Source organism: Danio aesculapii, chromosome 17, assembly GCF_903798145.1.
Source record: "Danio aesculapii chromosome 17, fDanAes4.1, whole genome shotgun sequence".
Lineage (NCBI taxonomy): Eukaryota > Metazoa > Chordata > Actinopteri > Cypriniformes > Danionidae > Danio > Danio aesculapii.
Window position 1 is genome coordinate 4,440,353 of NC_079451.1, and position 16,063 is coordinate 4,456,415.

Consider the following 16,063-nt stretch of genomic DNA (forward strand, 5'->3'; position numbering starts at 1 on the left):
TTTGATCCTCGATTGGTCTCACGCAGTCAAGTGATGCGGTTTCACAGGTGAGAGTTCACCAAGCTTAAACTTTGCACCCAGCGAACAGCGAAACTTAACGCATGAACCAACGTTTCCGGTCTGACGCATTCATGTGCGTATGAATGCAAGTCTATGGGAGGAAAAGCCAAGTGTGACCGCAGCTTAATATTAATAATAATTAATATTAGAGGGGACGCAGCCCTCACTATTCTACCGCCCTAGGTCACCTCTGGATGCGCCGGCCCTGAGAATCCGAAATCATTCTCTTTTTCACGAAGCCAATTGAAAACCGAACTTGTAATTCAGCAATAAACATTTGACCTTTAAAATGTAAAACTCCAAACGATTGCCTAAACAAGATTACTACACTATAAGCTAGTGTTTCCCAACCCTGTTCCTGAAGGCACACCAACAGTACAGATTTTCAACCTCTCACTAATCAAACACACCTGAATCAACTTATCATAACATCAGAAGACACTCCAACACCTGAAGTTAATGGGTCAGAAAAGGGAGACATCCAAAATATGTACTGTTGGTGTGCCTCCAGGAACAGGGTTGGGAAACACTGGTAGACTACGTTACAATGAAACTACCAATTTCATTTAATGCTTAAAATAAGTTAAACTAGTGTATATAGTATTATAATATGTTATAATATATTATTATTATAATGCTCATTTGTCGTTTTATTACTTATAGTCCTTGACCAGCAAATCAGAATAGTCCGCTGGCCAGCACTTTTGGTTTGGTTTTCAGAGCTGCTGCTAACTCCATAACAGCGCTCATCAGTGCAACGTGCGGGGTTGGACAGTTCCATTTTTGTGCGGAGGGGGGACTTGAAATTTGATTGACAAACTTACAATAGCTAAAGTGTTGTGTTAATCATCAACATTAAATTACATTCATATTACGCCTTACACCCTTACATGTTTTCAATGCATTTTTTTTCTTTGCTGCTATCACCGTGGTCTCTGGCCAGGGGGGTGGGGCTAAGCCTTCCCCAGCCTTACACACGCTCCGCCTATGACGACAACATGTAACTGATGCACCAACCCCCTTAACCAATTCTGCTAAACTACAAGCACAATTCCTGCCTTACACTCAAATTGCAGGTTTGAAACACACTTTTTTTCAAAACACAACACACAATTCTCTGCATTTGGCACAATTTTCATGCAGAAAATCTCTTGTTTTCACAAGGAACACACTGTCATTCACAATTGTAAAGTCAGTTGTCCTACTCAGCATACTAACTCATCATGAGTAAACACCTGTCACACAGAATTGCAATTTAGAAATCAGAGCTCATCTGGTTTACTGCCCACCCACGTTTTTTAGTTGTTTATCTCCCTCCATGTTCTCCATTCCTCAAACCTATTGAGGATTTTTTTGGGAAGTGTATGACCGAAATCCACACACACGTATACCCGTTCTCCCTATAGCAGTTGATGCTTTTCATAACTGGATTGGCCATGCAAGGTGACATTTCCCCCACTGCTTGGCCAGACCAAAACAGAAAAGAGGATGCAGTAGCTGTTTTTTTTTCAGTAAATACTAATAATTACTAATAAATACTAGTATTCAGTAAATACTTCTGTTGATGGCATATGTAGACCACGTTATGTGCACTTTGTGTTGGTTGGGATGAACACTGTGTACATTGTTTTTGTGGGGAAAATACAGTAAAATATATTTGGTACAGTGTATTTGTGTGTTTTGAATAAAAACAATATTCTGAAATATTTTACAATGCACTTCTGTATGCTTATGTACTGTCAGTAGTAAGTGTAACACTGAACAAAAAAGACGTACAGTAAGTCATTATGATAAACGGAGAAGAAGTGGTCATAGTGTTTTACATTAAGCACATCAGTGTTCAACTGGTCTCATGAATGTCTAGTCATGTGATGGCTTGTGTGTGTCATTTGAAAACAAAACACCATTTTGAGAAGAAATCACATTGTTTTGAACATAGAGTTTCATTTTGCAGAAGAATTGAAGAGTTTTGCCCAATGTGTGTGTGTGATTTGTGTGTAGAGTTCTGACATGAGACATGCTTTCAGAAAATGTAAGCAATTGGTAATAACTGTAATAAGAAGTAAGAAAAAGTAGTTTATTTTGCTAAAAGTTTTAATTAATGGTTTGTTAATAATGTGAATTATACATTAAAATAAAGTGTGACTGGATTTTCAGCCTGATCTCACGAGAAAACGTTAGTATATTACGTTTTGTCAGTTTAGTGGCTAATTCGTACGAGTTCAGTCATATGAAAATGTACGATTTTAAAAAGGAGGCGTGGCACCTAACCCCACCCCTAAACCCAACCGTCATTGGGGGATGAGCAAATCGTACTAAATTGTAAGAATTAGATCGTCTGAATTAGCCACTAGGTCAAAAAGTTACGAATTGCCGTGAGATTGTGTTGGGATTTTCTATAGATAGGACAATACTTGTGTGCCAACATTTAGTCTACACTGTACTACAAAGGACTATTTATTTCTGTAACTTCGGAGTTATAATTTCAAATGTATTTCTTGGGATTTCACCCAAAATTAGAGAAAGCTGAAAACCTATAACTATTGAAGCAATTATTTTTCTATAGTACAAATAAAAAAAAACTATGGAAGTCAATGGTTACTGGTTTACAGATTTGCTTTGATACATAGTGTTTTGTAGTTTTTGCTGAAATATCTCTTTAATTACGTCTACATTGTTAAATCCACTCAGTTGTCATATTTTTGTTACACTTTAATGATTTTTACTTTCCTGTTTCAGTTTTTTTTTTTTTGATTAACCAGTTTGTTGTTATTGTTACTCATTATGTTTCACACCTGTTTTCTGTCTGTTGTGTAGCCGTGCCTGACAAGGGTTGAAACATGGGGTGATGAAATCATTCATTCATTCATTTTTCTTCAGCTTAGTCCCCTATTTATTAGGGGTCGCAACAGCAGAATGAACTGCCAACTATTCCAGCATGTGTTTTATGCATAAAGGATGCCCTTCCCCATACACTCTCACATTCACACACACACACTCTACGGCCAATTTAGTTAATCCAATTCACTTATGGTGTATTTGTTTGGACTGTGGGGGAAACCAGATCACCCGAAGGAAACCCACGCGAACACGGGGAGAAAAAAATTGCTTCCATCAAATTGTTACAGTGATATTGTTAATACCCAACAGTACTTGTCCATGTGGGTAGAAAGTTGGATACGTTGGTGTACATTCACACTGAAGGCGGTGAGAGCGTCAAAAGTAGCCAGAAGTCATTCATTTTCAATGGGAACTGGTGGCAATAAGTGGCGAGGCGCATCTTCGCCAGCGTGGACATTGAGGAGAGTTGAAATCTTCAACTTTATGGTAATGAGCTAATGATGCGGTCAGTGGTATAAAGTAACAAATTACAAATACTCAAATTATTAAACTGTAGTTGAGTAGTTTTTCACAGCAATTGTAATTTACTAAGTAGTTTAAAAAATGTGTACTTTTACTTTCCTTTAAATACATTTTTAGTGCTGTATCTGTATTTTTACTCCACTACTGTCCTTCAACCTGAAGTCACTACTTTAATTTATTGTCTATGGGGATTAGAAAAATCAGACCTGAGATTCCTGCCAATAAAATCACACATAGAAGGTAAATCGCATCATAATGAACTACCTCAAGACACAGGTGATTTATAATTGCACAAAACTGTTTGGAAGCACTAAAAGAGTCCAATAAGATGTCCAAAATCTTTACACGCATTAACTGCAGAGACTGTTTAGATGCATGTCACTGATGAGAAGATGACGGATGTTTACTGTATGATGACCAAAATGGCCTTAAACACCCAGCAGGCACAAGACGTCAACATGACGTCAGATTCATGTTGTACCCCAACATCGTGGGGACGTTGCATTTTATTTGGAAATGAAAATTGGTTTGACATCAGAACTCGACGTCAGGCCGACGTCAATGTCCAACAATCAACCTAAAATCAACCAAATACCAACATCATATCAACGTCTAATAATGTTTCAGCTTGATGTTGTGTGGACGTTACTACTATGATGTCTATCAGACGTTGGATTTTGGTTGCCATACCTGATGAATAAATGTCAGTATTTAACGTCAACATTGGTTGACATTGGTTTAAGATGTTGGCCCGACATTGTATTTTGGTCATTTTTTAACACAACCTAAAACCAAGCAAACATCAACCTCATCTGACGTCGATATTGGAAATCGAAATAACTTTGTCCTCAGACGCTGACTAGACATTGAATTTTGCTCACCTGACGTCATGACCTAATATTAATGTCTTATGACGTTGTGTGTCTGCTGGGCAATAACTAAAGCACAACAGAATGTTACGTTTACAAACATCCACAAATTACATGTAAATGCATCAGATTTTCACAACGTAATACTACTTTGAGTAATATTTACAGAGGATACTTTTACTCGCACTACATTTTTAGGCAAGTAATGGTACTTTTACTTGAGTGTGATTTTTCAGTAATCTTTCCACCACCAGACACGGTTAGCAGCAAGCAATCAGAATGTAGAAGTCCTCCAAGGATTCCAGAGAACACAGTCCTGTGAACTTTGGTTCCGACCACAGTTGTTCCCAAGAGTTTGATTGTTGCACCCGCTGGGTTTCCAGTTATTTACAATATTTAAAAGTGGGAATCATGCTAACTATAATGACAGTGCAAAACAGTTTTGCTGCTTCAGAATATTTCAAACATATGGACATATTGGATAATTGGAGCAAAGCCACACCACATGCAACAACTTAATCTTCCATAGTAAATGAATTTGATGAAAGACACGCAACACTTTTAATGTAAGTCATTTGCTGTTATGCTGAACTGGCCCGTTTAAATATGAGATCAATGTAGCAAAGTTTGACTCTCTTGCCACCGGAGCTGTGAAGGCTGACAGCGTTGTCGCCAGGGTGGCCAGAGCAAACTTTGACACTCTTGCTGCCTTCAATGTGAAAACACAGTTAGAGTTTACTTGGCTAATAAAAAAAATATTTTGAAAACCAAGCTTGGGTGAATGGGTTTGAGAAATGACACTCAAAAAGTTGAGAAAAAAAACATGATGCTTGTGTGTTTTTTTTTTTTCTTGTAGCCTATGCATGTAGTACTTAGCAACATATGTTAACAGCTGATGTTTTTAGTATGTAATATTCATTATAAAACAAAAATCTAAATATCATCAAGTTACACTTATCACCTTTTTTGCAAATTAACTTTACTGCATTTATTTCTCTCCTCCACTTTGCCTGAAGTCTTTTGTCGCAAGTACGATGTAACAAAGATGTAACAAAGAGGTGTGTCTGTAACAAAGAGGAGTGTCTTCAAAATCTCTAGTAGCAGCACAAGTAGCCTGTCATGAACAGAGAATCAAAAGAACAGTTTGGAAATTTTAAAATGACAATGTTTGTCATTCTCTGCATGCCACTGCTTTTTCTCAAACGTAATAAACTAAAATCAAGACCAATGTTTATGGTATTCTCCAATATACATTTTTATCTGATGATATGTCTGATCTATTGTTTTATTTTCAGCAGGTTTTACTGACGGTGTTCTGATCACTCAATGGCCGAAGTACATATCCAGTCCTCCAGGTTTTTCAGTTGATATGCACTGTTATCAGAATGATACAGACTATGACTACAAATACTGGTACAGGCAAATCAAAGGAGAAGGACCGGTGCTTATTGCAACCCTCATAGGGACTTCTGAATCATTTGAGAAGGGTTTTGAAACTGGCTTTCAGTTGCCAGATAAAGAGACAAAGAAATGGACCTTGAAGGTGGACGTTAAAGAGGGGACTGATGCTGTTTATCTTTGTGCTGCTAGTTTACACAGTGGATGAATGACAATAAACTGTAAGACAAAAAGTATTTGAATGGCAACGTGCAATAACACCTGTATCAACCACAAATAAATGAACCCATGACTATGCAGTTGAAACTGAGACCTTCCACATACAGATCTGACATTAAGCAAAGTTAAAGGCATTAAAAATGTTACTCTTCACTTGGTCAGAAAACATTTTCATTAATATCTTGTTAACATGTCAAAGTTCCTTTAGAGGAATCTCTGTTTACATGGCAGCCATGTTTGGAAAGCTTCCAGTTGGTTCATCAAAGAGCAAGGCTGCATTCAAAATTGCCTGCTACTCGAGTAGGTACTAAAATTGAATTAAAATTTATTACACGACCATTAAAAAGTACATTCACTATATACTATGAATGTGAGTGGTATGAATTGGATTTGGTTGTACTTTTTCTGTCGTTTGTCATTGTCACATGACCTGCCTGGGCCAATTGCGTCACTTTACTCCCATTCATGAATTCTCTAACCCAGGCACATTCTGAAAACCTCTACCTCTTACTGAGTACCTCTACATACATTTCTGGAGACCACGAAATACGTCCCAGAGGGTACATATTTGTTTTCACGAATCCACGAGAGGCCGCTGAGTACAGTTTTTCAGAATCTCAAATTTCTCTCGCAAGTGCCATTCGTGCCTGCTGTTCTCACGCAAGCCCACCAGAGGCCGCTGTTGACTGACTGTTTGACTGACTGACTGTTTGATTGACTGACCCACCCTCCCCCTTCCCTAAATTAAACCAATTGAATTGATTGACCCCCCCACCCAAAACCCAACCAACAATTTTAAAAGCAATCCAGAAAAAGAAAAGCCCTCGTCTGATTTTTACCACGTTTTCAGATTTTACCACACTCTCACCCTGTTATTTACTTGTTTGTTTTTGTCTTACCTGCTTTCTGGAACCGTTTTTCAGCAGACTCGAACTCCGTCGTCGTGGTCAACTCCTCTCTGCATCTCAAGTCCACCGGCCTACATGGCAAGCTAATGGGACAAACTGGTTACAGCCGGAAATACAGCCAGCTGGTTTAAGCTGGACATAGCTGGTTTTGGCTGGGCTCCCAGCCTGTCTAGGCTGATCAAGCTGGTTTTAGCTGGTAATTTTCCAGCCTGACCAGCTAAGACAAGGCTGGAAATGGCTGGAAACCCCTCTAAAACCAGGCTGGTCTTGCAGCTAAAACCAGCCAACCAGCCTAGGCTGGTTTAAGCTGTTTTTTTCAGCAGGGTTTTGTAGTGTGAATGTGTGTGTCAGTAGTTTGTGAAGTATAAAAATAGTTTTTAAGACAGTGGTTCAAAATTGAGCCAAAGTACAACCTCTGTACCCTGAATTTATACAGCCTTCATGAAAATAGAAAATTATAATTTTTAATTTTTTTTCAAGAGTTCACACTTAGCTGATAATCAATAAAGCGTATTTGGCACGCTGTCCCGGCAGAGAGCCCTGAGTTCGTAATATCCTCGAACCCGGGGCTCCCTCCTGTTAAAAGGGCGAGAGGGGAGTTCGAGCTCAGGTAGGTCTCGAGAACTCCCCTGCTTGTCGCCGCGTGAGAAGTGTAAACTAGTGTTGTCTTCGGTGATAATTTGGTTTAATCTATAGCTATGGTATATGTTTTTGGATGGTGGGAGGAAACCGGGGGAAACCCACGCAAACACGGGGAGAACATGTAAACTCCGCACAGAAACACCAACCAGCCCGATAGGAGGTTGGACCAGCGGTGTTCTTGCTGTGAGGCAACAGTGCTAGAAACTGGGCCACCGTGTCGCCCTATCTGAAAAAAGGGGGGAAGTAGGGGTGGAAGGAGGGGGAAGCTTCAAGACTTATTTTGGGGTCATTAAATAAAGCAAGTAAATAAAAAATAAATAATTACTTTTTACTACACTCATGGGATATTTCCAAAACAACACACGCACGCACGCACGCACACACACACACACACACACACACACACACACACACACACACACACACACACACACACACACACACACACACACACAAGGGGACAACTTTGGAACATTAAAAATGTAGACCTAAAATAATCATGACACATGAAATCATTATCAGTATCCTTTTTACTCAAAGATTTGAAACGGGTCATTATTTAAATATGTCTTTTTTTTTCATTTTAGTTCTAGTTTAAGCTTTGCACCATGCTAATTTCAAGCTGGCGTCTGCCAAATGAAGCACCAATGTCTACACAAGGGGTGTGTCTTACAAAATGGGCCACATAATCATTAGCTATTTGTGAAAATAACCGAACAGCAGAAACTATTTCACAAAAATAGCTGCTCTAAATGGACTCCTTTTATCCTTTATTCATCTTGCTTTGTTTTAAAGGTACATAGAGTAAAGCCAACAGGTTCAACTTTACTTAATAAGAATTAACAATTAACAGTGACGCTATATTTTTAACAAACAACTTAACCTATTATTGCTGATATATATTTTCCTGCAGGTTTCAGTGATGGTGTTCTTATCACTCAATGGCCGAAGTACATATCCAATCGTCCAGGCTCTTCAGTTAAAATGCACTGTTACCAGAATGATACAGACTACGAATACAAATACTGGTACAGGCACATAAAAGGAGAAGGACCGGTGCTTATTGGAAGCTACAATTTTAACTCAGACTCTAATGAGAAGGGGTTTGAATCTGGCTTTAAACTGTCTGGTACAGGAAAAAAGGAATGGATTCTGGAGATGGATGTTAAAGAGGGGACTGATGCTGTTTATCTGTGTGCTGCTAGTTTACACAGTGAATAAATGACAATAAACCATATTACAAAAACATGTAGGAAGGCAGCCTGCAAATGCACCTGTATCAACCACAAATAATAGAATCCACAGTCAATTCAGCAGAACCTGGGATGTCATACATACAGTTTATTTAAATAACGTTGTGCTCTTACTTCACCAAAACCACTTTCAAATCATTGATGTGGTACAGTCAGCAGGGGGAGACGTGACTGTTTATTTAATATAGAGTATTTCCTCTCATTTAGCTTCCTGTCTTGTCAAACTACTGTATATTCTGTGTGAAACTAGAGGCGTTCTAACACAATTTTAGAATGATGTTAAGAGCTGTATACAGAGTGTGTGTTTTTTTATTATTGTATTTAGGTAAGTTTTTTTTGTTTGGACAACATTATGACCAATAATTATTTGTCTTTTTGACATTTAGAACTCTATTTAGTAACACTTTAGTTTAAGTAACAATTCACACTATTTACTATTGGCTCATTACCAGCCTATAAATCCAACTACTACCTTACTAAATATTAATAAGCAGCAAATTAGTTGTCTATTATGCTATAAATCTTAGTCAATCGTTTGCCAATAGTGTGAATTTTAGACTAGAACAATATGTGACTGTCTATTTTAGAATTATTATCTATTCTGTATTCATATGTTTTATTTTTGTCCCCTACAGGGTATGCAAGGTGTGTTGATGTTCAACAGAACCCAAATAAATTAGCCAATAAGAATGATAACGCAGAAATAAGCTGTAAATATTCTGACAGTGGCAAGCCAAATATGTTATGGTATCAGCAAAAGGACTCAGCCATGGCCTTAATCGTGTTAAGCTATGGTGCTACCAGTGATCCCATGTACGAGGATGGATTTAAAGGCCGGTTTGAATTGGAAAGAAAAGTAACACTGAACGGAGCTCTGAAAATCTACAATCTCAGTCTATCAGACTCCGCTGTTTATTACTGTGCTGTCAGTATGCACAGTGCTGTAATCTTTATTACCAGCTTGACTAAAAAACCAAACACCAAACTTACAGGAAACACACACAAGCACACACGTGTACAGCGAACTTTATGGGGGCATCCCACAGATATAATGATTTGTATGCTTTACAGACTACATGAGTATCCCCTACCCCATTCCTACAACGAATCCTAATCTTCACAAGAAAAAACAAAACAAAACTTATTACATTTTAAAATACTTCATTATGTGTATTTATGACTTGTTTTCCTAAGGTAGATAAAAAATAAAATGTCTCTACAAAGTCAAAATTGACTGGTATTACTATACAGTAGGTGACACTTTAAAATGGCCATGAACGCCGCGCCTTGTACCGCCGCCGCTCTAATGCTGTGGTCACACCAGACGCGAAACGTGTGGATAAATCGCGCTATTCGCATGTAAATAGACGCGTGAACAATTTGATTTTACTCGCATCATTCGCGCGCCAAATTCACTGAGCAATAGACGCGGATTCACGTGATGGGCAGGGCTTCTGTCTGTCCGGTGACACTAGCTTCATTACTAAATGGCTAATATGGATTTTTATTGAGAGAATAACTGTGTTTATGTGCTTTATGAAGGCTGAAAAGCAGCGTCGATCCGTTTGGAGCCGTGTCTGAGTCCACTAGATTCTTTCAGAGGTACACCTAGCTCTGTGAGCTCATAAACTCCTCCATGAAACCGTACCTGGATGATGGAGGGTTTCAGCGGTGCTTCTGACTGAGCCCAGCCCAGATTGATGAACTGTTGTTGGTGTCAGCAGGAGGAGTTTCCTCCAGGACACCAACAACAGGTCATCATCACGCCCCCACAAGAGCAAGCTCCTGATTGGTTAATGTGGCGCGAATGCCTGCTGAAGTTCAGATTTTAGAACTCCAGCGCTTCATTCACACAAATTGCGTCATTCGTGCCATCTCGTTTGCGCGTATCGCACCGCAGGATGTCTATTCGCGCCTTGCATTGACTTAACATGTAAATCACTTGCGCTTGAAGCTTCCTCCGCGTCTGGTGTAAACGCAGCATAAAGGAATAAGAACGTGTTTTTTTAGGTATGACTGCAGTTTGTGACTATGCCACCAGGGGGCACAACGGGACGGGACGTGAACAGACTGAAAAAACCCATACAGTAGCTGTAAATACTCTGCTACTTGTAAATAAAGATAAACTAAAAAACAAAGCATTTTTATTTCTTCATTAATCATTAAAAACTTGTTAACAAGCTTTATTATCATTGTAATAATTTCATTTTAGAAAGTAGAACTAAAAAAGACAACTAAAATGAAAGTACAAACATAAATACAATAAAGTAGGCGTAAATAAATGAAGCAGTGTTTTAGCCTAAATATAGAGAGATGTACGGTGTTTGTTAGTTTAAAGTGATAGGAGTAAGACAGTCAATAAAAAAGCTTTTTATTTACGTTTTCATTTAAAGTTTTAATTTACATTTTCGTTGTTGATTATATTTTACTATCTCATTTTATGTCTCAATTACTGTACATAAATAACAACTGAATAATTAAAAAGGCCTAATTATTTATTTAAATACATTACCAGCGAAAAATAGCGGCCCATCGCTTTTTTTTTATATAGGGCTACTATAATTTAAATGAAAGCTGCAAAGTGGGCTATATTATTTTCATTCTAGCCAATGATATTTTAATTAATTTCCTCTGTATCTGTCACTTGCGATTCAATGCTCACGCGCTGAGCGAGACGGGAAACAACAAGGCAATATTTACCTTTTTTTAGGCTATAGGCTACTGTAGTATATAATAATTTAGTTTTTACATAAAGTATTGCATTATTTACATTGACGTTTTATAATTTATATAGGCCTAAAATGAACGCCTTGATTCGGAGTTATTATTTAAAACATAAACCTACATTTTAATTAACGGATGTGGGTGTCACAAAATACTTTGTAAACCAATGTTTTTTATTATTATAATTTAATGTGAACAAATCTTTAAGCTATTTTTTTTTTAAATAATAATTTTTTCGGGGTTTTCACCTTTATTAGACAGGACAGTAGAGAGTATTGACAGGAAAGCATAGGAAGCAGAGAGAGGGAAATGATCGGCCAAGGACTGCGAGGCGGAATTGAACTCGGGTCGCCGTGAGCACCGCAGTGCATGTGTCGACACACTAACCACTACACTACTGGCCCCGACTCTAAGCTTTTTTTTTAAAGATAAAAGTATAAAACTATACATTATTTGTATTACTTCATATTACCTCTACATCTGATAAGCTTTTTATAATAAATGGACAATGCACAGATATTGATGCTTCACAATGCTTTTACACTACATTATTTGAATCTACCAAGCTTGGTTTGCAATATTTACATTGCTCTACTTATTAAATCTAAATCCCAAATATCAGAAATGACAACTGATTGTTAAGATTTAATTAATGTCAGTTTTAATGTTATTGATTAATGCACTTAATTGACAGATTTCATTCATTCATTTTCCTTCAGCTTTTCCCCTGGTTTATCAGGGGTTACCACAGTGGAATGAACCACCACTTACTTGTCAGATTTGTATATTTTTAATTTTTGGTGTTTGATGTTCGGTAAAATAATTTATAATTGCATATTTTGTGATTTTCAACTAGTTACACTGTCTTGTTCCAGTAGGTGGATTTAGAGGTTTTTGCAAAAAAAGCACAAGTGGATTTAGCTGGTTTTGACGCAAAAAACCCCAAAGAAATGTCTTAAGTGACATTTTTGAAAAAAAGTCATTTTATTTACAAGCTAATAACTTTATCATTACATATTAAATTAAACTTCTGAACCTAATCAGAGGAGCCTGATAGAAAATGCTTATTTACAAGAAAAGAGGTCTGATTGTCATGGATTGGTCAGGCTCTCACGACCCCCACTCACGAAGATCACCATCACCTGACTTCTAATGAGCACACAGCTGCATCACATTCACGAGCACCAGATAAAAGCACAGCACTCCAGTCGCTCATTGTCCGGGCTCGTCTCGACGAAAGCGGACAACTGAGCGACCACTCAGCGTAGTCATCCTCAGCTAAACAAACGATTTACTTACCTGTTCTCTTTGTATTCCTCCTAGTCTTCCTGGTCCTCCCGAATCGTCCTGTCTTCCAGTCCTTCCAAGTCTGTGTCATCCTCTGTCAGCTGTATCTGGTGTGTGCTGTCCATCCTCGTGTATTCCTGTTACCCAGCCACGGAGGAAAAGACCCCAACATCATTCCTGATCCTCCTGGCTATCCTTCCTGTGCTCCTTGTTGTCATTCAATAAACACCCTAACGTTTCCTTACCTCTGTCTCCTGTCCGCTTCATAACAGAAGCCCGGACCTATAACGACGACAACATGAGCACCCTCGATCACTTTCAAGAGCTGGTGGACCAGTTGAAGCGGATTCTACAGCCACCAGCTCCACTTTCCAACGCACCACCAGCACCGAGCACTTCCGCCTCCACAGTTTCTTCTTCGGCCCTTCCTTCCAGTCCCATGGCCCGACCAGCGCCCTACTCAGGCGGAGCGGGGGAGTGCAATGGTTTTCTGTTACAATGTTCCCTCATATTCGAAATGCAACCTTCTCTATATCCCACAGATAAGTCAAAGATCGCCTACATCGTATCACTACTCTCTGGACCTGCACTTAAATGGGCTGAGACGATCTGGAACCAAGCCGGGCCGGTCATGAATTCCATCACTACCTTCACGGAGTATTTCAAAGAGGTGTTTGGACGTTCTGATGGGGAAGTAGCCGCTGGAGAGCAGCTGTATCATCTAAAGCAAGGTACTCTATCTACACAGGAATATGCTCTCCGGTTTCGCACTCTAGCAGCTGCAAGTGGATGGAATGAGAGATCGTTGTTGACCACGTACCGGCTCGGCTTGGAACCCACTCTCCGAATCCAGCTGGCCACATTAGATGATACAATGGGTCTGGAGAGATTCATCCAACATTCTCTCCGATGTTCCGATCGTCTCCGTTCCTATCAACAGGACACCATCACCCCCTCGTCTGCACTCCTCCAATCGCCTGAGTCAACAGCCTCTCCAGAACCAGAACCCATGATAATAGAGTCTGGAAGACTGACATCAGCGGAACGACAGAGGAGGCTGACCCGGGGTCTGTGTCTATACTGCGGTGTCAGTGGACACACCCGTATGGAGTGTCCCCTTCGTCCCATTCGGACTTCAGTGAGTGTATTCAGTACGAATATTGAACAATGTAAACCACTTACTACCACCGTACAAATAACTACTGCCTCTATTTCTCTCCTTGTCACAGCCCTCATCGACTCCGGGTCAGCAGGGAACTTCATCTCCCAATCCCTCTGTCGTCAACTCCACCTCCGTACTGAGGCGTCCTCGCATATATACCAGATACAACCGATAACCCAGTGCACTCGATCTTCGACCCGTATCCATCGACAATGCGAAGACATCCTTCTTCAAGTGGGGCTGTTACATCAAGAGAGGATTCAATTTCTGGTTCTGGAGGGTGCAAATATGGACATCATTCTAGGGCGCCCGTGGCTGGTGAAGCACGATCCCATCATCTCTTGGGGCACAGGAGAGATAAAGAAATGGGGATCTGGATGTACACCTACCTGTTTTCCAAATCTCCCTCTTCAAGGTCGGAACCCCATTTCTTTGTTTGCAACATCGGTCGAGAGCCCTCCTGAGAAGCAGTCTATCCACATTCCTAAGGAGTACAGCTCCTTTCATGATGTCTTCTGCCCCAAGAGAGCTTCCCAGCTACCGCCGCATCGGCCATGGGACTGCGCGATCGACCTAGTTCCAGATGCCCAGTTGCCAAGAGGTAGGATCTACCCGCTCTCGCTTCCAGAGAATCAGGCAATGGAAGATTACATAAGGGAGGCTCTGAGTCAGGGGTACATACGTCACTCAAAATCACCAGCCGCCTCAAGCTTCTTCTTTGTGGCCAAGAAGGACGGAGGGCTGCGTCCATGCATCGACTACAGGGTCCTAAATAACGGTACAGTAAAATACCGATATCCCCTTCCTCTGGTACCAGCCGCTTTGGAACAGCTCCGAGAAGCTAAAGTCTTCACTAAATTGGACCTCCGCAGCGCGTATAATCTGATAAGAATACGTGAGGGGGACCAATGGAAGACAGCATTCGTGACCCCTACTGGCCACTATGAATATGAGGTCATGCCTTACGGTCTGGTCAACGCCCCCTCCGTATTCCAAAACTTCATTCATGAAGTCCTCCGGGAGTTTCTTCACCACTTTGTAATAGTGTACATAGATGACATCCTCATTTACTCCCGGAGTGAGGCCGAACATCGCCAACACGTTGCGGAGGTCCTACACACATTGAGAGAACATCACCTCTACCTCAAAGCGGAGAAATGCTCATTCCACCAGAAGTCGATTCATTTCTTGGGATACATCATTGATCAAACCGGTATACGTATGGATGGGAAGAAAATTGAGGCTGTTCTATCCTGGTCAGAACCCACTTCCATTAAGGAGCTCCAGAGGTTTCTTGGGTTTACTAACTTTTATAGACGGTTTATCAAGGACTACAGCAGGATTACATCACCTCTCACTAATCTCCTCAAGGGTAAACCCAAAGGACTGGAGTGGACCAAAGAAGCAGCCGCAGCCTTCCGCCTTCTTAAGAAGGAGTTCACAAGGGCCCCACTCCTGACTCATCCTGACCCAAATCTTCCTTTCGTGGTGGAAGTGGACGCATCCACCACCGGCGTCGGGGCAGTATTATCTCAACATCATGATACACCGCCCCGACTGCATCCCTGTGCCTATTTCTCTCGGAAGTTGAGCCCGGCGGAGCAGAATTACAGCATAGGAGACAGGGAGCTGCTAGCAATCAAGCTAGCCTTGGAGGAGTGGCGTCACTGGTTGGAGGGAGCCAAACATCCGTTCCAGGTGATCACAGATCACAAAAACCTCCAATATATCAAAGAGGCCAAGAGACTATGTCCACGTCAAGCCAGATGGTCACTTTTCTTCTCACGTTTTGATTTCTCCATTTCCTATCGTCCAGGACCCAAGAATCTAAGAGCAGACGCTCTCTCTCGTTTACACGAGCATCACGATCATGAAGAACTCCCAACGAAGATTCTTCCCGAACACATCTCCATTTGTCCGATCACCTGGAACGCTCCTCCAGTCGTTGCCACTCCGGAAGCCCCTGCTCCGCCGGGATGCCCTCCTCATCGGCAGTTCATACCACCTGAACACCGGGTAGATCTGATCCACTCCTTACATACCTCGCTAGGCACTGGACATCCAGGGATCAACAATACTCTCTCGCTAGTATCCCAACGATTCTGGTGGCCAAACATGGCAAGGGATGTGAGGCAATATGTTCAGGGCTGTAAGGACTGTGCCCAATCCAAGAGCCCA

General features: G+C 40.6%; 1 protein-coding gene across 1 annotated transcript in view; it reads left to right on the forward strand.

The window, feature by feature from the left end:
* Positions 1–5,580: 5,580 nt before the first annotated feature.
* LOC130244680 (M1-specific T cell receptor beta chain) overlaps positions 5,581–16,063 on the forward strand; it is a gene marked incomplete at its 5' end in the record, with an annotated part of 70,631 nt that continues 60,148 nt past the window's right edge. Inside the window, one exon of the mRNA XM_056477199.1 lies at positions 5,581–5,890. Within this exon, the coding sequence (XP_056333174.1) occupies positions 5,581–5,890 (310 nt within the window). The remainder of the gene's footprint in view (positions 5,891–16,063) is intronic.